General features: G+C 32.5%; 1 protein-coding gene across 6 annotated transcripts in view; it reads left to right on the forward strand.

The window, feature by feature from the left end:
- LOC127952514 (pancreatic secretory granule membrane major glycoprotein GP2) overlaps positions 1-20,935 on the forward strand; it is a 36,004-nt gene extending 15,069 nt beyond the window's left edge. Inside the window, exons 1-13 of one of the 6 annotated variants that reach the window (XM_052551017.1) lie at positions 10,991-11,402; positions 13,620-14,003; positions 14,087-14,158; positions 14,421-14,807; positions 15,275-15,655; positions 15,745-15,834; positions 16,109-16,228; positions 16,323-16,507; positions 17,387-17,544; positions 18,903-19,148; positions 19,385-19,547; positions 20,376-20,478; positions 20,565-20,935. In XM_052551017.1, coding sequence (XP_052406977.1) covers positions 11,144-11,402; positions 13,620-14,003; positions 14,087-14,158; positions 14,421-14,807; positions 15,275-15,655; positions 15,745-15,834; positions 16,109-16,228; positions 16,323-16,507; positions 17,387-17,544; positions 18,903-19,148; positions 19,385-19,547; positions 20,376-20,478; positions 20,565-20,668 — 2,652 coding nt within the window. In that variant the 5' untranslated portion in view covers positions 10,991-11,143 and the 3' untranslated portion in view covers positions 20,669-20,935. Of the gene's footprint in view, positions 1-6,705; positions 6,823-10,990; positions 11,403-13,619; positions 14,004-14,086; positions 14,159-14,420; positions 14,808-15,274; positions 15,656-15,744; positions 15,835-16,108; positions 16,229-16,322; positions 16,508-17,386; positions 17,545-18,902; positions 19,149-19,384; positions 19,548-20,375; positions 20,479-20,564 lie in introns of those variants that run through there. The other 5 variants (XM_052551013.1, XM_052551012.1, XM_052551016.1 and 2 more) reach the window with 5 other exon arrangements.
- Positions 20,936-23,803: the final 2,868 nt, after the last annotated feature.

The raw sequence follows: 23,803 nt of genomic DNA on the forward strand, positions 1-23,803 counted from the left end.
CTAAATCTAAATTTTAAATCTAAATCTAAATGTAAAATCTAAATGTTAAATCTAAATCTAAATGTTAAATCTAAATGCTAAATCTAAATGTTAAATATAAATCTAAATGTTAAATATAAATATAAATTGTTAAATCTAAATCTAAATGTTAAATCTAAATGTTAAATCTAAATCTAAATGTTAAATCTAAATCTAAATGTTAAATCTAAATATTAAATCTAAATCTAAATGTAAAATCTAAATGCTAAATCTAAATGTTAAGTCTAAATCTAAATCTAAATGTTAAATCTAAATGCTAAATCTAAATTTTAAATCTAAATCTAAATGTAAAATCTAAATGTTAAATATAAATCTAAATGTTAAATCTAAATGCTAAATATGAATGTTAAATCTAAATCTAAATGTTAAATCAAAATGTAAAATCTAAATGTTTAATCTAAATGTTAAATATAAATGTTAAATCTAAATCTAAATGTAAAATATAAATGTTAAATCTAAATGTAAAATCTAAATGCTAAATCTAAATGTTAAATCTAAATGCTAAATCTAAATTTTAAATCTAAATCCAAATGTAAAATCTAAATGTTAAATCTAAATCTAAATGTTAAATCTAAATGTTAAATCTAAATCTAAATGTTAAATCAAAATGTAAAATCTAAAAGTTAAATCTAAATCTTAATGTTAAATCTAAATATAAATGTTAAATATAAATCTAAATGTTAAATATAAATCTAAATGTTAAATCTTAATGTTACATCTAAATCTAAATGTTAAATCTAAATGTTAAATCTAAATGTTAAATCTAAATGTTAAATATAAATCTAAATAGTTAAATCTAAATCTAAATGTTAAATCTAAATCTAAATGTTAAATATAAATATTAAATCTAAATCTAAATGTAAAATCTAAATGCTAAATCTAAATGTTAAGTCTAAATCTAAATCTAAATGTTAAATCTAAATGCTAAATCTAAATGTTAAATCTAAATGCTAAATCTAAATGTTAAATCTAAATCAAAATGTAAAATCAAAATGTAAAATCTAAATGTTTAATCAAAATGTTAAATATAAATGTTAAATCTAAATCTAAATGTAAAATATAAATGTTAAATATAAATGTAAAATATAAATGCTAAATCTAAATGTTAAGTCTAAATCTAAATCTAAATGTTAAATCTAAATGCTAAATCTAAATTTTAAATCTAAATCTAAATGTTAAATCTAAATGTTAAATCTAAATCTAAATGTTAAATCTTAATGTTAAATCTAAATCTAAATGTTAAATCTAAATCTAAATGTTAAATCTAAATGTTAAATCTAAATCTAAATAGTTAAATCTAAATCTAAATGTTAAATCTAAATCTAAATGTTAAATATAAATATTAAATCTAAATCTAAATGTAAAATCTAAATGCTAAATGTAAATGTTAAGTCTAAATCTAAATCTAAATGTTAAATCTAAATCTAAATCTTAAATCAAAATGTAAAATCAAAATGTTTAATCAAAATGTTAAATATAAATGTTAAATCTAAATCTAAATGTAAAATCTAAATGTAAAATCTAAATGTTAAATCTAAATGTAAAATATAAATGCTAAATCTAAATGTTAAGTCTAAATCTAAATCTAAATCTAAATGTTAAATCTAAATGCTAAATCTAAATTTTAAATCTGAATCTAAATGTTAAATCTAAATGTTAAATCTAAATCTAAATGTTAAATCTTAATGTTAAATCTAAATCTAAATGTTAAATCTAAATCTAAATGTTAAATCTAAATGTTAAATCTAAATCTAAATAGTTAAATCTAAATCTAAATGTTAAATCTAAATCTAAATGTTAAATATAAATATTAAATCTAAATCTAAATGTAAAATCTAAATGCTAAATGTAAATGTTAAGTCTAAATCTAAATCTAAATGTTAAATCTAAATCTAAATCTTAAATCAAAATGTAAAATCAAAATGTTTAATCAAAATGTTAAATATAAATGTTAAATCTAAATCTAAATGTAAAATCTAAATGTAAAATCTAAATGTTAAATCTAAATGTAAAATATAAATGCTAAATCTAAATGTTAAGTCTAAATCTAAATCTAAATCTAAATGTTAAATCTAAATGCTAAATCTAAATTTTAAATCTGAATCTAAATGTTAAATCTAAATCTAAATGTTAAATCTAAATGTTAAATCTAAATGTTAAGTCTAAATCTAAATCTAAATCTAAATGTTAAATCTAAATGCTAAATCTAAATTTTAAATCTAAATCTAAATGTTAAATCTAAATCTAAATGTTAAATCTAAATGTTAAATCTAAATCTAAATGTTAAATCAAAGTGTTAAATCAAAATGTTTAATCTAAATGTTAAATATAAATGTTAAATCTAAATATTAAATCTAAATCTAAATCTAAATGTAAAATCTAAATGCTAAATCTAAATGTTAAGTCTAAATCTAAATCTAAATGTTAAATCTAAATACTAAATCTAAATGTAAAATCTAAATGTAAAATCTAAATGTTAAATCTAAATGTTAAATCTAAATGTAAAATCTAAATGTAAAATCTAAATGTAAAATCTAAATGTTAAATCTAAATGTTAAATCTAAATCTAAATGTTAAATCTAAATCTAAAAGTTAAATCTAAATCTTAATGTTAAATCTAAATCTAAATGTTAAATATAAATCTAAATGTTAAATCTAAATCTAAATGTTAAATCTTAATGTTAAATCTAAATCTAAATGTTAAATCTAAATCTAAATGTTAAATCTAAATCTAAATGTTGAATCTAAATCTAAAAGTTAAATCTAAATCTTAATGTTAAATCTAAATCTAAATGTTAAATATAAATCTAAATGTTAAATCTAAATCTAAATGTTAAATCTTAATGTTAAATCTAAATCTAAATGTTAAATCTAAATCTAAATGTTAAATCTAAATGTTAAATCTAAATCTAAATAGTTAAATCTAAATCTAAATGTTAAATCTAAATCTAAATGTTAAATATAAATCTAAATGTTAAATCTAAATGTTAAGTCTAAATCTAAATCTAAATCTTAAATCTAAATGTTAAGTCTAAATCTAAATCTAAATGTTAAATCTAAATGCTAAATCTAAATGTTAAATCTAAATCTAAATGTTAAATCTAAATGTTAAATCTAAATGTAAAATCTAAATGTTTAATCTAAATGTTAAATATAAATGTTAAATATAAATCTAAATGTAAAATCTAAATGTTAAATCGAAATGTTAAATCGAAATGTTAAATCTAAATCTAAATGTTAAATCTAAAAGTTAAATCTAAATCTAAATGTTAAATCTAAATGCTAAATCTAAATGCTAAATCTAAATCTAAATGTTAAATTTAATTGTTAAATCTAAATATAAATATAAATGTAAAGTCAAATTGTTAAATATAAATTTAAATCTAAATGTTTAATCTAACTGTTAAATATAAATATAAATATACATTTCAATCTAAATGTTAAATCTAAATCTAAATGTTAACTCTACATGTTAAATCTAAATCTAAATGTTAAATCTAAATGTTAAATCTAAATGTTAAATCTAAATGCTAAATCTAAATGTTAAATCTACATGTTAAATCTAAATGCTAAATCTAAATGTTAAATCTAATAAATCTAAATCTAAATCTAAATGTTAAATCTAAATGTTAAATCTAAATCTAAATGTTAAATCTTAATGTTAAATCTAAATCTAAATGTTAAATATAAATCTAAATGTTAAATATAAATCTAAATGTTAAATCTTAATGTTAAATATAAATCTAAATGTTAAATCTAAATCTAAATGTTAAATCTAAATGTTAAATATAAATCTAAATAGTTAAATATAAATATAAATGTTAAATATAAATCTAAATGTTAATATAAATATTAAATCTAAATCTAAATGTAAAACCTAAATGCTAAATCTAAATGTTAAGTTTAAATCTAAATCTAAATGCTAAATCTAAATGTTAAATCTAAATCTAAATGTTAAATCTAAATGTAAAATCTAAATGTTAAATCTAAATGTAAAATCTAAATGTTTAATCTAAATGTTAAATATAAATGTTAAATCTAAATCTAAATGTTAAATCTAAATGTAAAATCGAAATGTTAAATCGAAATGTTAAATCGAAATGTTAAATATAAATCTAAATGTTAAATATAAAAGTTAAATCTAAATCTAAATGTTAAATCTAAATGCTAAATCTAAATGTTAAATCTAAATCTAAATGTTAAATTTAATTGTTAAATCTAAATATAAATATAAATGTAAAGTCAAATTGTTAAATATAAATTTAAATCTAAATGTTTAATCTAACTGTTAAATATAAATATAAATTTTAATCTAAATGTTAAATCTAAATGTTAAATCTAAATCTAAATGTTAAATCTAAATGCTAAATCTAAATCTAAATGTTAAATCTAAATGCTAAATCTAAATGTTAAATCTACATGTTAAATCTAAATGCTAAATCTAAATGTTAAATCTAATAAATCTAAATGTTAAATCTAAACCTAAATCAAAATGTTAAATCTAATAAATCTAAATGTTAAATCTAAACCTAAATCAAAATGTGAAATCTAAATCAAAATGTTAAATCTTAATGTTAAATCTAAATCTAAATGTTAAATATAAATCTAAATGTTAAATCTAAATGTTAAATATAAATCTAAATTGTTAAATCTAAATCTAAATGTTAAATCTAAATCTATATGTTAAATCTAAATGTTAAATCTAAATGTTAAATCTAAATGTTACATCTAAATCTAAATGTTAAATCTAAATCTAAATGTTAAATCTAAATCTAAATGCTAAATCTAAATGTTAAATCTAAATCTAAATGTAAAACCTAAATGTTAAATCTAAATCTAAATGTAAAACCTAAATGTAAAACCTAAATGTTAAATCTAAATTTAAATCTAAATGTTTAATCTAAATGTTAAATCTAAATGTAAATATAAATGTTAAATATAAATCTAAATGTTAAATATAAATATAAATGTTAAATCTAAATGTAAAATCTAAATGTAAAATCTAAACATCAAATCTAAATGTTAAATCTAAATTTAAATGTAAAATCTAAATCTAAATGTGAAATCTAAATGCTGAATCTAAATGTTAAATCTAAATCTAAATCTAAATGTTAAATCTAATTGTTAAATCTAAATCTAAATGTAAAGTCAAATTGTTAAATATAAATCTAAATCTATATGTTAAATCTAAATGTTAAATCTAAATCTAAATGTTAAATCTAAATGTTAAATCTAAATCTAAATGTTACATCTAAATCTAAATGTTAAATCTAAATCTAAATGTAAAATCTAAATGTAAAATCTAAATCTTAAATCTAAAAAATGCCGATAACTGGAAGTGCCAAAATAAAAGCTTGATGAGTTCAGTGTGTGTTTATAGCATCCTGTCAAATAAGTAACGAATAAAAAACAACTCATCCGAAGAAATTGACTATTGGACATGGATTTTTGTGATAATGACTAGCTAAAATAATAAACACGTTTGGAGAAACTGTATTTGAAGAGTAGGCTAGTGTCACTTTTATGAAAATGTTTGCATGCTTAAAATCCAGCAAGAGCCTATGCTCTCAGCTAATGCCAATTCATTGGACATTTTGAATGACAGTGGCGTCAATAGTTACCGTACCTGGTCAGGGATGGGCGGGGAAATAGGCTCTTGCTGGCCTTTAAGCATGAAAACATGACACAGAGTGATGACATGATGAGTGATACAGTCTATGGCGAGGACATAACATTCAGTTAAAATGAGACCCCTCGTGGCTGACTATTATGGCTACAGGTCATCATAAGTCCCACACTTTTCATAAAAGTGAAACTAGCCTAATCTTCAAATACAGTTCCTCCAAACGTGTTTATTATTTTAGGTAGTCATTATCACAATAATCCATGTCCAAGAGTCAGTTTCCTTAGCATGAGATGGTTTTTATTTGTTACTTATTTGACACAGTGCACACACACTGACCTCGCCAAGCTTTTATTTTGGCACTTCCGGCATTTTTAATTAGCATATTAGGTAAATATTTAGTTTCCCCCGAAACATTTAGATTCAACATTTATATTTAGATTTATATTTAACATTTATATTTAACATTTATATTTATATTTAGATTTAACATTTAGATTTATATTTAGATTTAACATTTAGATTTAGATTTAACATATAGACTTAACATTTATATTTAACATTTATGTTAAGATTTATATTTAACATTTAGATTTAAATGTATATTTAACATTTAGATTTATATTTAACATTTAGATTTATATTTAATATTTATATTTAACATTTAGATTTAGCATTTAGATTTAGCACTTAGATTTTACATTTAACATTTAGGTGTAACATTTAATATTTATATTTTACTATTTCAAATATCTCTAAGTTGACAAATATTGTTGTAAATGTGCTAAAAACTGATCATCAAAAATTCATACCAGTTTTTTAAACATTGTTTGAAGTTAAATGTGATAAAATTTTCAGCATGAGATGCTTTATAAATGGCGCCCCATAATGGTGTGGACACTTACATCACTATCATCATAGCTTTCGTTCTTGGTGTGAACAGGGCATTCTTGTGAATTATTGTAGGTTTTCACATTATTGTCTAGAATAAATTTATCTGGTGTATATAATATTCTCTGTTTTCTTTTTTTTTTTCATAATAGTACGTTTCACCACCCCAAGTGTTGACCCTTGCTACAACTATAACAGTCTGAATGAGACTTGGAGAGCAACAAACAATTCTTACAATAGTAGCAATATAAGGTGTGACTACCTCCAGGGCTGGTACAGGCTGTTCTACAATGGTCAGAATGCCCAGATGCCAGAATCATGTGTTAATCAATACATGTGTGGCACTTATAACCCAATGTGGCTCAACGGCTCTCATCCGCGACTGGAAGATGGGGTGGTCACCCGTCAGGTCTGTGCCTCCGGGTGGAGTGGCTGCTGTTCTTACAGATCTCTCCCTATACAAGTCAAAGCCTGTCCAGGAAATTATTATGTTTATGAGTTTGTCAGGCCAGTAATCTGTGGAGTTTACTGTGCAGGTGATTATTTATTAATGTGTATTTCAGTGATTAACCTTTCTGTGTTATTTAAAATAATATTGATAAAAAACAATTGTTCCTGATATCAGATATCACAAAACTTAGTGCAGCCTCTTCGACAACAGCAGCAACACCAAGAACACCAACAGCATTCATTACTCCAAGAGTAACAGCCACTGGTAAAGTATTAATTCTTGTTTATTTCATCAACTCTCATGAGCATCTTTTTGGGCATGCATTTCAATTACATGAACTCTCAAAATTTTTCTGTTCATTCCACTACACATGCATGATGTCAATTCATTTCACAAGTAATTTCTGCAGGGACCACTGACATAAAAGATGAATGCCAATTAGGACACAGTTTGAACTGGCGTTATGTTTATCTACAGGACAAGAACTCCTAGCACATGCAGCCTTTAATTTTAATTTATTGAAAGGATATGCCCTTGAGATGTGACATCTCATTTTCAAGGGGGTCCAATCATGGATGCCTAGCATGGATGAGTGCAGGGGGAGCAATGATAACGATTCCTATTTCAAAGAGAGCGCGTGCAGATGAGGAGTTACTGAGCTTGCTTGGTGGCAGAAAAGTAAACCGGAAAGGAAAAGTAAACACAACCGCGTTGTGACAGGTTTAGTCTGTCTAGTGTCTACACCAGTGTTAATTTTGACACTAAATTTTAATTTAGTTTTAGTCTTAGTCTTTTGACTATAATTCTTTTTAGTTTTAGTCAAGTTTTAGTCATCTAATTTGTTTTAATTTTAGTCTTATTTTAGTCGAATAAAATTGCTTGGTATTTTAGTCGACTAAAATTGCTTGATATTTTAGTCGACTAAAATAAGACTAAAATCAATAACAGATTTACTAGACAATTTTTTACAGCTGGTATAGGAAACAAACTTAACCAAAATATATAAAACACAAATTCTACTTTATTTCAACACAACTGTGTCTTTATTTCAATTCAAAAGCTTTTATGCAGCAACAAACACTGTCACGATAATGTAAACAATAACTAGCTGCCAAATGACCATCAATAAAAGAAAAATAAAGTTAGATCCAGGACCTTAAAGCTTACAGCTGGGCTAAACAATAATTGCATACATTTAAAGTAAATATTTAATAAGTTGGCAGCTAGGTGGATAAAAAAAGTAACAAGATTTTATAAGGTATTCATTTGTCTAGCAATATTGTATGTTTTAAATACTACAATATTGCTAGATTTGTATGTATAATGATAGGATGTGAACATTCATTGGCAAGAGACCAACACCCGCTACAGGGAAAGAACCGCGCTCGGAATCACAAATCAAATCCGATAAGAATACCAGAGTAAACATCGGCACTGCTTTTAATCGCTGGAGACAACTGATGGACCTGAAAGAAATGAGGTTCGACTCCGAACTTGCAAGTTAGATGCTGTTAGTATTTCGCTAGAAGTTTGTTTTATATGTTTGTGTATTTTTTTTCGGGAAGTTATAACATAGAAATGTATCGAAGGCTGTTCGATAAACGGAAGGCTGTTCCCTCCTCCGTGGGACTCATGGGGCTGAAACTGAACGAGAGCAGCAGCAGCAAGGACTCGCTCCGAGCGGGGCTTGAACCCGGGTCTCCGATGGGAGGCGGACGCACTAACAAGGAGGCAGAGATATTTTAAGCAGTTTTACTCACGGCCTGCGGTTCCAACACACGATCGTGACCCTTTTTCGTTGGGATTGCATCATCCTTAAGAAATAAACGATACGCAAATCCATCGTCAAACTGGGCTTTGTTTGTAAAACAAGCATTTTAGAAGTGCAGGGAACAAACACAAACACTTGCACAACTCCGTTGATGCTCTGAAAAAATAAACTCCATCCACTGGTCCCTTAATGCAGTTTTTTCTTTGGTAATCTGTGCAGGGTTGTCTTGCCCTGGCAACCAAAAACACACTCCTTTTGTGACATTTCGCGACGCTCTCGCTCTGATCAGTGATTGTCTGTGCACAGCCTCTCTCTGCTCTGCTATACGGGAGCGCGCGCTCTTCCGGCAAACATGCCCTCAGGACCCATATAAGGAAATTCCGCTCCATCTAACGTCACACAGAGCCATACTCGAAAAAAACTTTCCGAAACTTGTGACAAACCGGAAGGAGTATTTTTGGAACAGAAATACTCCTTCAAAAGTACAACTTAATTTTTGAAACTTTGTCCATGTTTAGCATGGGAATCCAACTCTTTAACAGTGTAAAAAACTCAGTATGCATGAAATAGCATTTCACCCCCCCTTTAAATAATTTTTTGGACAGTAAAAATGTTCTATCTGACTTTCAATCCGGTTTTAGAAAAAGGCATAGTACAACATCTGCAGCTCTTAAGGTTTTAAATGACTTCATTGAATCCATAGATAAAAAGCAGCATTGTGCAACCCTTTTTATTGACCTTTCTAAGGCTTTTGATACAGTGGACCACACAGTGCTTAAGCACAGACTGTGTAGGGCAGGACTATCTGAACAAACTGTAAGTTGGTTTGGTAATTACCTTACAGACAGAACTCAGTGTGTGCAGGCAGAGGGAAATACCTCTAGCTATCTCAAAATAACAAAAGGCGTGCCACAGGGATCAGTGCTGGGTCCACTGCTTTTCATTCTATATATAAATGACATGAATCATAACATATTGAAAGGAAATTTTCATTTTTATGCAGATGACACTGTACTGTATTGCTCAGCACCTACAGCAGTCCAGGCCCTCTCCCAATTACAATTTGATTTTAATATGCTTCAAAAAAACATTTATGATCTGAAACTTGTTTTAAATGCTGAAAAAACAAAAGTAATGCTTTTTTCAAATTCAAAATCTAAATTAAATCTGTCTTCAATCATTACTTCTCAGGGTAAGAAGATTGAATGTGTTTCTAAATACAGATATCTCGGTATTTTAATAGATGAATCTCTTTCTTTTACTTCTCATATTCAGCAGCTGGCAAAAAGATTAAAACTTAAACTAGGGTTTTATTTTAGAATCAAATCCTGTCTCTCATTCGAATCTAAAAAGAGGTTAGTTGCTGGTACTTTTATGTCTATTATTGACTATGGTGATGTTTTATATATGCACGCTTCGTCTCAAAGTTTACATGCACTGGATACTATATACCATGGAGCTTTGAGGTTCATCACTGGTCTGAAAGTCCTCACTCACCATTGTGAACTGTATGAACGTGTTGGATGGTCTTCTCTGTCAACACAGAGACTTCAACACTGGTATGTTTTTATATATAAGGCTATTTTAGGTCTTCTTCCATCCTACCTTCTGACCTACATCAGTGTAAAAGATATAGGGACTTACAATCTTCGGTCCCAGGATCTTGTTCTTTTGTCTGTACCAAGTGTTAGAACTGAGCTGGGGGAAAAGGCGTTTAACTTTGCTGCTCCTTTTGCATGGAACAAGTTACAGAAAAATTTGAAACTTAATAAGCTTGTCTCATTGGTTACTTTTAAGAGGATATTAACTGACTTGGAAACAGCCACATCTGGCTGTAGTTGTTCTGCATGATATGCTAAGGATTTGTGGTTGTTGTATCTGCTATTTTAGTTGTCTTATGTTATTGTGTATTCTGTGTTGTATGTATGGTTGTACTGCTGCCTATCTTGGCCAGGACACTCTTGAAAAAGAGATTTTTAATCTCAACGAGTACTTTCCTGGTTAAATAAAGGTGAAAAAAAATTAATGAGAGAAGAGTGTAAATTTGACATTTGTTGTAAGTGTAGTCAGTTTATCCTCAATCCACACTTTCCCTGTCATACAGACATATAGGTTTAGCTATAATGTAATGTTAGTGTGTTTGCCGTCTGTATTCTGCCATACTGTATGTATTCTGAATAATAATCACACAATGCTTTTTTTGGCATCAGGTTCTACAACTTCCAGCTCTGATCCATGCTATAATTATACTATCCTTGATGAATACTGGAGAGACATACAAGCAAACTATTACTACTCTTCACGTAATGACAGTCTTGTTGAATGGAAAGGCTGGTATCGGCTGTATCTGGGAGGACTCAGTGCTCAAATGTCTGAGTGGTGTGTGAGTACTTCACGTTGTGGTGGTGAAACTGGATTGTCTCTCAATGGTTCTCATCCAAGACTTGAGGATGGAGTGGTAACCCGTGAAGTGGTGGGAACTAATGCTTTGGTGTGGATGTGGTCGACTTCCTCTTGTGGCAGCTACAAGTCCAACTCCATTCGAGTCAAAGCTTGTCCTGGAAACTATTACGTCTATGAACTTGTCAAACCCAACGCATCAATCCCCAGGCCAATGTATTGTGCAGGTGAATTTCAAAAGTTTATATGAAGAATAAATGCTCTATGTATTAGGTCGTTTTAAATTTTTAAACAGTCAGAATCAGTGCTGTGCAGTCAATTTATAACCCACCATTACCGTAATATTCCCTCACAATCTCACAAATCCAAACCTCAAATCTCTTATCACACCAGAAAGGATTTTTTCTTCAATATAAATGAAGGAAATAATCAAAAAGTTTAAAATAATGTATCGGTGTGGTTTGTGCATGTGTAGGGTGGGCTTCATTGTTCCAGTAAGGTGGCATCCATTTAATAATATTAATTAAAATTATAATTTTAATGCATTATTATTGCATACAATATATTATGTTATAATATAATACTGTACTGAGGTGCAAATATTTGGCACTATTTACAATAAGTAGTATAAATAGCATAAAATCCTGCTACTTTAACATAGGGTAAATATAAATTATAGATTTGCACTTAAATAGCATATTGTAAAAAAAAAAAAAATGCTATTTTCACTTGGCATAAATATAACCCATTGCTAATTGCACTTAGTCTAAAATGTAAATAGCATATATTTACACTTAAAGGGTTAGTTCACCCAGATAGCAAATTTATGTAATTAATAACTTACCCTCATGTTGTTTCAAACCCGTAAAACCTCCGTTTATTTTTGGAACACAGTTTAAGATATTTTAGATTTAGTCTCTCAGTCCATCCATTGAAGCTGTTTGTACGGTATACTGCCCATGTCCAGAAAGGTAAGAAAAACATCATCAAAGTAGTCCATGTGACATCAGAGGGTCCGTTAGAATTTTTTGAAGCATCAAAATACATTTTGGTCCAAAAATAGCAAAAACTTTATTCAGCATTGTGTTCTCTTCCGTGTCTGTTGTGAGAGAGAGTACAAATCAAAGCAGTCTGGATATCCGGTTCGCGAACGAATCATTCAGTTCACCAAATCGAACTGAATCGTTTTAAACGGTTCGCATCTCTAATACGCATTAATCCACAAATGACTTAAGCTGTTAACTTTTTTAATGTGGCTGACACTCCCTCTGAGTTCAAACAAACCAATATCCCGGAGTAATTCATGCACTCAAACTGAACTGCTGTGAAGAGAGAACTGAAGATGAACACCGAGCCGACCCAGATAACGTACAATAGACTGACTCGTTCACTAGTGAAGAACCGGTTGCATCGGTGTTCAGATCACCAGTAGTTCTTTCGGACAGTTCGATTCAATAAACCGGTTGAAGAAAACGGTTCACCGGTTCTTTTGCGCTCGACGTAATGGCGTCATTGGAGATGATTGCCCTTGATTCAAGCCTTCGGTTTACCCGCGCTCATAACATTAGCACAGAATCAGTTCAGAATCAATCACCAAAAGAATCAGTTCAGTTCAGACGCTCTGTGTGTCGGTTTGCTTCACGCTGAATCACACATGCGCAGTATCATCAGCTCCTCGGTTCACGAATCGGACGCGTCCGACAGAAACGGTTCTTGACTCGTGAATGAGTCAATGTATTGTTCGTTATCTGGCTCGGCTCGGTGTTCATCTTCAGTTTTCTCTTCACAGCAGTTCAGTCAATGTACTGTTTGAGTACATGAATTTCTCCGGGATATTGGTTTGTTTGAACTCAGAGGGAGTGTCAGCTACATTAAAAAAGTTAACAGCTTAAGTCATTTGTGGATTGATGCTTATTAGATATGCGAACCGTTTCAAACGATTCAGTTCGATTTAAACAAATATATAAAGTAACAATCCGGAACACTGGAAAAACAGGAATATGTAAGAAAGCAGAACGTAACCGCTATAATACACCATGTGTAAAGCAGATAACATTAAAAACAAACACTGAACTACTGAACTAACACACTGACAAGAAACTAATTCAGTCAAGGACTATTTCGACAGGCATACAGACAACAATGTTGTTAAATTGAGCCACGTTCACACAGATCTGTGAAAGCAGCTAAAAGTGCTGTTTTTATACTTTGTAAACACACATAAAATTCCTTTAGACTGAACACATAACACAGATCTGCATGATGTCAACAATTTCACAAATCCACTTTTGTAGTTTAGTGAAGATAATTATATCATTTTCAAATCCAGACTCAGATGTAAAATTACATTAAAATTACTGTGCTTATAATATGCTTTCAGAACACTCTAAATTGTCTTCAATGCAATTAATTTTTTAACATTACTTTTGCAAACTCCATAACAGTTGCTTTCCAAAGCATCAGCAGTGATCCCTGCTACAACTATAAGTCTCTGGATCGTCCCTGGAGAGCCAACAATGAAAGTGGAGATAACATTTGTGATTATTCTTTCTCCTGGAACGGCTGGTACCGGCTTTTCTACCGTGGAATGAACATCCAGTTGCCAGAGACCTGTGTTAGTTCATACAGATGTAACACACCGATCCCCCTGTGGCTGAACGGTCCTCACCCTAGGATTGTGGACGGAGTGGTGATCAGAGAGGTCTGTGGACAGTACGGGACTCAATGCTGTGATTACAAACCAAGACCAATCAGAGTTAAAGCATGTCCAGGAAATTACTATGTCTATGAACTTGTGAGGCCAAACTGGTGTGCAGGATATTGTACAAGTACGTGTTTTTTTTTTTTGTTTTTTGTTTTTTGAAGTATTTTAAAATGATTTCTATCTTATCATGAATAATAATTTTTTCAGATATTAGCACCATTTCACAGCCGATTACCACTATACGTCCAGCTATAACCACTAGAACCAACAACACATTGAGTAAGTTGTTATTCTACTTTGTAAAAGAATGTATGTAAGTTATTACAAAAAAATGTAAATGAAATTTGCAGCTTAATTATTGCAATGCAATTTAAAACAGCTTTTGTTTCTTCACATGTAGCATCACTATTACACAGATCTGTTAAGTATGAATGATCTAGGAATTTTGTGATCTTTATGCTTGACCTGTTCAGATTTGCACTCATGAACTTCCTCTTTAAAATTCCTTGTCTGTTTTGATCTTGTCATCTCTCACTTTTAGATTATGACCCATGCATTAACTACAACACACTCAATGACAGCTGGAGAAACATACTCAGTTATCGTTATGGATCCAATGCTAATTATGATGACACAGATGCTAACTGGGATGGCTGGTATCGACTCTTTCTTAATGGATTGAGTGCTCAGATGCCTGAATGGTGTGTGTCTTACTTGGCATGTGGAGGTTTTAGTTCTCTGTGGCTTGGTGGCTCTCATCCTCGGCTGGAAGATGGAGCTGTTACTCGTGACATTTACGGCTCTTACTATGAGCAGTGCAGTTACTACAGATCCGACCCAATACAAGTCAAAGCTTGTCCGGGAAACTATTATGTCTACAAATTTACCAGACCACCTCTTTCAATCCCATCCCCTACATATTGTTCAGGTATATTTATTTTTAATATTCCCTTTTACTTGTATTTGTATGCTTACGGCCAATTCACAGCAAGGATGATAACAATACAGATATAGTTATAACAATCATTCTCAATATTAAAGAATAGCAGTCCACACCACAGCTGTGAGGATAAAGGCACAGTCAAACGATATCGTTGGAATCACTTTCAGAATGATCTTTTTCCAGTTGTTGAATGATGCCCAATCAGAATCCATCCTGCTATTACAAGCTCAAGAATTAAAAGCGGCAGACACACGTGCTTACAATAAACTGAAGAAATCATTCCATGGTGTGGACATTAATATCACTATCTTCATAGTTATCATCATAGCTTTCGTTCTTGGTGTGAACAGGGCATTATTGTGAATAATTGTAGGTTTTCACATTATAACCTTGAATAAATTAATCTGCTGCATATAATATTCTCTATGTTCTCTATTTATTTTTCATAATAGTACGTTTCACCACCCCAAGTGTTGACCCTTGCTACAACTATAACAGTCTGAATGAGACTTGGAGAGCAACAAACAATTCTGACAATAGCAATATGAGGTGTGATAACATCCAAGGCTGGTACAGGCTGTTCTACAACGGTCAGAGTGCCCAGATGCCAGAATCATGTGTAAATCAATACATGTGTGGAACTTACATCCCAATGTGGCTCAACGGCTCCCATCCGCGACTGGAAGATGGGGTGGTCACCCGTCAGGTCTGTGGCTCCGGGTGGAGTGACTGCTGTACTTACAGATCTCTCCCTATACAAGTCAAAGCCTGTCCAGGAAATTACTATGTTTATGAGTTTGTCAGGCCAGTAACCTGTGGAGCTTACTGTGCAGGTAAGCAATTATTTATGTGTATTTCAGTCATTTACATTTCTGTGTTATTTAAAATTATATTGATAAAAAACAATTGTTCCTGCTATCAGATATATCAAAACTTAGTGCAGCCTCTTCGACAACAGCAGCAACACCAAGAACAGCAACAGCATCCATTACTCCAAGAGTCACAGCCACTGGTAAAGTATTGTCTTGCTTATTTCATCAACTATCATGAGCATCTTTTTGGGCATGCATTTTAATTACATGAACTCATTCCACTATCACACATGTGCAGTCAATTCATAGCAAAAGTCATCTTTGTAAAAAACACTAACATAAACGATGCATGACAATTATTATTAAAAGTGTGGATTGGCAATGGTTCTGTTCTTTGCAACAGAATGTTTAGCTACACCTCTTTTCAAATGACTCTTTGTGTTGTATTTAATTTCTTTGTGCTTCTCCTCTCAGGTGTGTGGGATCACTGTTCTGAACTCAGTTGCTCTGAGGATGAACACTGTGGAGAAAAAAATGGTGTTTATGGCTGTTTATGTAACGCAAACCATTCCAGATGGAATTCTGAATCTTTCGGTTGGTATTCTTTATTTTTTAATTTATTGTATTTATTTCTTTTGCCATTAAAAAGCCATAATTGTAAATTTATTAAAGTTTTTTTTTTCTTCAGATTTCTCAGAAACCTGTGAAAGCAGCTCTGGCTCCATGTCTGTGTCTCGCTGTCAGCTCTTTGAGGCTGGTTTTTCAGCTGATATCTTACATCTCAATGATCCAAGCTGTAAAGGAACAGTGCGCAATGGCAGAGTGGAATTTAATTTTGACAACAATGAACACATCTGTGGTACAAACCTTGTGGTGAGATTCATTTATGCATAATCTATTCAAGTAAACCATCCAAACTGGGGGTCAAACTCACAAATTGAGAAGGGTTCGGGAATATACAGTAAGTGTTTTATTCTTCTGCTGATGTTAGCCAGGAGAGTGACAACACATTCCCTTTATAAACTAATGCTAAAAAAGTCACTCAGACCATAACTCACTTGACCGCTACACCTGTTTGTGATTTTTTTTATTGTTGCTTTCATTAAAACAAATTTGAAACACTTATATATAATTGTGTATTTGTATGGTACAACTACATGTATCATATCTCGTGCAAAAATGATCTTCTCTTAATTCCTAAAACTGTATATGTGTAAGTAACCTGTCGCTCACGACACTTGCACCGACACACACACACACACACACACACACACACACACACACACACACACACACACACACACACACACACACAACAAAAACTGTTGCCCGCATTCTCCACCATTAATATGTGACTTATGCAACTGTTTGGGTTATGTAGTGCCTCCACCTTACTTTGATGGTTCCTTTAACCCATTCTGTTGACTATAAGTAATGTTGCACTGACATGTCTACTTACTCTCACAAGAGTGTTACAAGAGTGTTAGTAGACCAGTAGGGTTAGAATAAGTTATATAGTCAGTATAATGTCTGTTGGGAGACCATTACAATAAAGGGTTAACAGATATTAACCAGACAGTCTACTATTACTCTGAAGAGAACTAGTTGACATTTATGTGCAACGTTACTTGTAGTCCACAAAATGTTCTAAATGGAACATCAAAATAGTGTTACTTGTGTAGTTACTATTACTCTCATTTCTAGAATTCAATTAGGCTGAATTACAAAAATCACTTTTTATTTTTTAAACAGGCCAATGGCACCCACTTCATCTATGATAACTTCATTCTGGGAACACCGAGGACAGAAGGCCTCATCAGCAGAGAGAAGGTTCTGAAGCTTTCTTTCAGCTGTGCTTACCCCCAAACACAAACTCTTTCCATGAATATGGAAATCAACCCACTGGAGAGGTGAGAGTCAATACACATTTCAGATATACTAGCATAGAGCTAGTGCAGATGTCAACATTTTCAGCAAATTAAGATTTTTTGTATGTGTGCAAACTAGTGGTGGGCCGTTATCGCCGTTAACGTGCTGCGTTAACGTGAGACTCTTATCGGGCGATAAAAAAAATATTGCTGTTAATCTATTGTCAACGTTGGGTGGGGAGCTGGGTCTATACTAAGCGAGCTATGATGACTTTCACCTTGATATTTTATATAACCGACTGGTTGAGGCCAGCCTAACGGACAGCGACACTGAACCGAGCTCTCTTCTGCGAAGTTCTCCTCAAAGTCCCTCCTGCACCGGAACGAACAAATACAAATCGCAGTTTGAAACAAACAACAAGATGTGAAAGAGCCATCTTGTTCTGATCAAAGAACAAGTGTTTTGATCAAAACACTTGAACATTGAATTTGCTTATTTTTGCTCTAGTGCCGACAAATACATACGAAATGTCAAAATATCAACCTTGGAAATTATGTTCGAAAAAACAGTCAGTTATTTCTTAAGTGAAAGTAAACAGTTGAGGAAAAAAATGGGATGTGTATTATATTGGATGCGTTCATCGTCTCTTAAAGTGACTGCGCCTAATTTAGCTACTGGCTGCTGTTAATGTTAATCCAAGAAAATGAAAATGAAAATCATTCACTGCTCTTGACTACTTTGTAGTTTTAACAGTCAAATCAAAAATTATTCAGACACCAGATCTTTTTTGATATATATAGCAAAACTGTAATAATGTGAGAAATGTTGAAGGTGTCTGAATAAATGTAGGTTTGATTGTATATTTCATTTTGACATTGAAGACTATCCAGTGCTTTTTTACATTTAATTATTTAGTTTCTGTACCTTGACACCTACAAACTTGAAAAAACCTTAAACATTGTGTAAATAGCATAAATAAATAAAAATAAACGAACATACAAATTAAACAATTTCAAACAGGGCCCACTGCTACAACCTTCACCGGGCAATTGTGCAATGTGGAATTAGTTTACAGCTTTTTCAAGCAGTTTGTGATGCATTTTGGAAACAGGAGATGTACATTTCTAATGCACCACCTTGCTTGATAAACCCCTTCTCAAAGACTTACTGTTTGTCAATTTTATTTGGGTAACACACATATTCTGAATGCCGTCGGAAGAATTTGAATGAGCCATTTTAATCTAGATTAATCTAGATTAATTTCAAGATCACAGTGAGATTAATCTAGATTAAAAAAATTAATCTATGCCCACCTCTAGTGCAAACTAATTCTTTAAGCAGAAACATAAATAACAAACTGGGGTAACTCTTAACACAGATCTACCCTTCATTTTAATAGCATTGTGCACAAGAGCCTTCCAGCGGGTGAAGGCAGATATCGTGTTCGGATGATTCCATATCAGGACGATGAGTTTACCCGGCCCTTCACTGGAAGTGTGGATGCGGAGCTCAACCAGGAGATGCATGTGGAAGTTCGCGTTGAGGGGGTTGACAGTCGACAATTTGCCCTGGTGATAGACACATGTTGGGCTACACCTGTGAATGACCCCGATTACACTCTCCGCTGGGATCTCATCGTTCAAGAGTTAAAAAAAATGCTTCTTTTCTATTCCAAAAAGATCAGTCTCATGTCACTGTAAAACAATATTTTTTTAAAAATACACTTTGATCTGCACATACATTGAATAAAAAATGAAACATCCCTGTTGGATGCTTTGCTTTTCAGTATTTCAGTGCTAAAGCACAGGACAACTTTGATATAGAATGTCTTGCATGACAAAAAATATATATATATTAATTGTTTATCATTGATATTCTCAGGTGTCCCAATCCAAATGATGACACAGTGGAGCTGCTGCAGAACGGCGTCTCGACATCCAGCCGTTTCTCCTTCAGGATGTTTATCTTCACTGCAAACTCCACTAAGCTTTACCTGCACTGTTCTATTCAACTTTGCCTTCTGTCTAGCAATCACTGTTCAGTGGTGAGATGTGACGATTACAATATGGTTGTAAATGTCAAGGTTTTAGATTCTACCACTGACAACCTCCTGTTGATCAAACAATAATCCAAAAACCTGTCTGCAAATATCATCATCACCACTGCCCATAGTGATAAGGTTTAAGGCCCCGATATACTTCAAACAAAATCAAAGAAGAAACTTATATGACATCATTCAAACAAAATTAGGCCGAAACAAAGTTTGTTTTGAGTTTGTTTCAGCAGTTCGAAATAGCTGACCAAAGCAATCTTTCAGGGGGAGTTTGTTTTGTCTTCTAAACACCTTTGAGATACCATTGGTCCGTGGCAGTTTTGCATTTTCTTGGTGTGTTCTGGAACTCCATCTTCTTTGACGTGCTTTTTTTTCCATGGTTTGTTTTCTCATTCAATAGAGGTGAGACAGGAGAACAACATCTCCAAGTCACTAGCAACATAAACACACTGTGTTGAATAGCTGAGCTGCCAAAAATGTATACGCACCAGTACAATTGCTCCAATAGTTTTTCCACATCATGCTAAAGTTTTTAGACTATGAACCATTCACACTTAAATACTGATTATGGAAATGGAATGATTCTTTTGCATTGCAAAATGATACTGGACTCTGAACTGCTGCTAATCATTATTCTTTTGTCTATAATATTGTGACAATTGATCCACGTCTCATACCAAGAAGTATATCAGAACCTTTAATGACAGGGATGCTACAATACATGTTTGTGGAGATTTTGCACTTCCCTTTATGTCTCATTTTTGTTCAGTTATATTTAACGGGACTTACATAGCTGGATTCTGTCTTTTCCTTCTGTAGAACTGTAACTCTGGGCAGCACTGGAGAAAGCGCAGGTCTCTGGACTTCCACGACAGTTCTTCAATATCCATGGGTCCTCTGATGTTGTCAGAAGGAAACACAGGTGAACATTTCATTCAACTGTTTTAATTAGTAAGTTATTATTTCTGTCTTGAATATATTACATTTCATTATTTTCCCTATTCACAGATAAGTGGGTCAAAGACCCAGTGAAGGTATCCAAGGCTTCTTCTCTGTGTGCTTCTCTGATGGTGTTGTTTGTCTTTATGATGAGTGTCTTGATCCTCTTTTAAAAATTTCTTCGAGAAAATTGGAAGCATTTAACATGCATATAATCTAATGTCATTATAATTAAGGTTGCACTGATGTCACGCTGGTTGTGGGTTTCTAAAGGTTTCTTTGCTTCATAGCAGTTATAACTGTGGTATTTTAAGTGAATTGTTGTTTAATCAGTTTTATTAATTGTTGCATACTACTATATTAATCTTGTTTTACTTGAAATGAAGTGGAACAATGGCAAAGCCAATCAGATTCATGCTAATTAAAGTCATGCAAAAACATTACAAGACTGTTTATTTTCAGTTCAATTAAGCTTTAAAAATTTATATGTTTGTGTAGGAGTTCAATTATGTCTTTCTATGAAAAGGCTAATAGTGGGTACTATTAAACAATATCACAGTATTTATAGGGTTAGTTTACCCAAAAATCTAAATTATGTAATTAATAACTCACTCTCATGTCGTTCCAAACCCGTAAAACCTCAGTTTATCTTCTGAACACAGTTTAAGATATTTTAGATTTAGTCCGAGAGGTCTCAGTCCCTCCATTGAAACTGTGTGTACGGTCTACTGTCCATGTCCAGAAAGGTAAGAAAAACATCATCAAAGTAGTCCATGTGACATCATAGGGTCGGTTAGAATTTTTTGAAGCATCGAAAATACATTTTGGTCCAAAAATAGCAAAAACTACGACTTTATTTAGCATTGTCTTCTCTTCCGTGTCTGTGAGATTTCAAAACACTGCAGTGTAGTCTCAGGCGGCAAGGAAGTCGATCGGAAGTTGAAGTCGGGTGGGGGCTGCCATCTTGTAGCAGAACTTCACTTGCGTTAGCATTCCCATTGACTCCCATTCATTTTGGCGTCACTTTGACAGCGAATAACTTTACATCTGAGGCGTTTAAAGACTCCATTTCTCCATTATTTATTTCTAAAGATACACGACAATGTATAAAGGGCTCCATTACCTTCTATGTTACATTATGGCCCCGTATAAACAGTTTTTGTAAAAAATAGGCTAACGATTGCGTCATAACCACTCGTCTCTCTGTCGCATTACCGTACAGACAGGAGGAGAAGTTCGCAGACAATTAACTTAATATGGCGTACTACAGTTACATTTTAAAATACTAAACAAAATAATTAATCAGAATACTTACTCCTGCTCACTCACGCCAAAGAACTCCCCGCTCAAGCTCGCCGTCTCTGCAAGATTAACGATGGCAGTTTGCACGCACAGCCACAAGATTTACATCTGTCAGACTGGTTGCTGACGTCGTCAAGCTTTGTTTGAGTCTGCGCGTCAGAAACGGAAGTGCTAAAAAACACTAAAAATGGGCTTCACTTGTCTCAGTTGAGTTCCAATGGGGTCGCTGTGTCTATTTCTTTTACTGTCTATGTGTAATATGTAGTGATATTCCGGTTCACGAATCATTCGATGTAACCGCATCTTCTTGAACCAGTTCACCAAATAGAACTGAATCGTTTAAAATGCTGCACGTCTCCAATAAGCATTAATCCACAAATGACTTAAGCTGTTAACTTTTTTTTATGTGGCTGACACTCCCTCTGAGTTCAAACAAACCAATTTCCCGGAGTGATTCATGTACTCAAAAACAGTACACTGACTGAACTGCTGTGAAGAGAGAACTGAAGATTAACACCAAGCGAGATAATTAACAAAAGATTGACTCATTCACGAGTCAAGAACCGTTTCTGTCAGACGCGTCCGATTCGTGAACCGAAGAGCTTATGATACTGCGCATGCGTGATTCAGCGTGAAGCAGACCGACACACAGGGCGTCTGAACCGAACTGATTCTTTTGGTGATTGATTCTGAACTGATTCTATGCTAGTGTTATGAGCGCGGGTAAACCGAAGGCTTGAATCAAGGGCAATCATCGCCAATGACATCATTACGTCGAGCGCAAAAGAACCGGTGAACCGTTTTCTTCAACCGGTTTATTGAATCGAACTGTCCGAAAGAACTACTGGTGATCTGAACACCGATGCAACCGGTTCTTCACTCGTGAACGAGTCAGTCTATTATTCGTTATCTGGGTCGGCTCAGTGTTCATCTTCAGTTCTCTCTTCACAGCAGTTCAGTCAGTGTCAGGGGCAGATCTACCAGGGTGGCAAATGCCACTGCCACCCCTGCTGCCACCCCAGTTGGCAGCAACGAATTAAAAGTTATGGGCAATTTGAAAATTTACGAGCACGAATCCCCAATGTCCGACTGCAGTGAATGCAGCAGCACAAGAGGACGCCAGAGCGGCACGAGACTGATTTGTTTGGAAAACTTTCTCAGTGCACGCAAAGCGAGGGAACCACGAGACTCGGGAGGAAAGAGGTAAAAATGGATTATCTATCTATCAAGAAATTAAGCTTTAATGAAAGCACAGACTTTGAGATGATAAAGAACTAACGTTACAGTGATGTAGTCTACTACGTGATATTTTACCCACTTTTAAAAAGCATGAGGATAACAACTTCGTTTTGTGTCAGAACTTTCACACTTTCATAAATTCTCCCCGTCTGTGTTTGAAAAGGGACATGGATTGAATCGCCGAAATGGAACTTGCTGTATAAAGCAGAACGTCACGGAATTCGGCCATTTTTGAATGAATAAATCAAAAGTAGAGCTGTACATTTAATCAAGTCTCGATATGGACTAGTGTCTGTGAATATTAAAGGTGTTCGGTACCGTCGCTACACGCAGAGTACGTAGTAGGGCATAGGGCACCAACTCCCAGAGGGGCACCATCCCAGTTGCTCAAGAAAAAAAAAAACATTCTCCCATCCGCGCTCGCACCTCATGGTTGCGGATGAATGTTCGTAATTGATGGATGAACATCTATGTCCGGGTAAAGGACATCAGCAATCCGGCCCAGAGAAAAGAAAACTAACGTTAAACAAAGTAAAAAAAAAAAAACACACAAAAAAAAAACACAGGCATAAAGTTGGCTTGACGTTGGACTTTCAAGAGTCTCAAATTTAGGGACCGTCTCTAAAGTTACATGCAGTATTGGTATACACTTTTCTAACGTCAGTAGCATTTGAGGAGAATGACTTACAGTCATAAAAACAACTCTTATTGTTAATTTGGGTGTCAGTTATAATGCACAATTGAATTTAATGTTTGATATTTATTAA

The sequence above is a fragment of the Carassius gibelio genome, chromosome B3, assembly GCF_023724105.1.
Source record: "Carassius gibelio isolate Cgi1373 ecotype wild population from Czech Republic chromosome B3, carGib1.2-hapl.c, whole genome shotgun sequence".
NCBI classification, from domain to species: Eukaryota; Metazoa; Chordata; class Actinopteri; order Cypriniformes; family Cyprinidae; genus Carassius; species Carassius gibelio.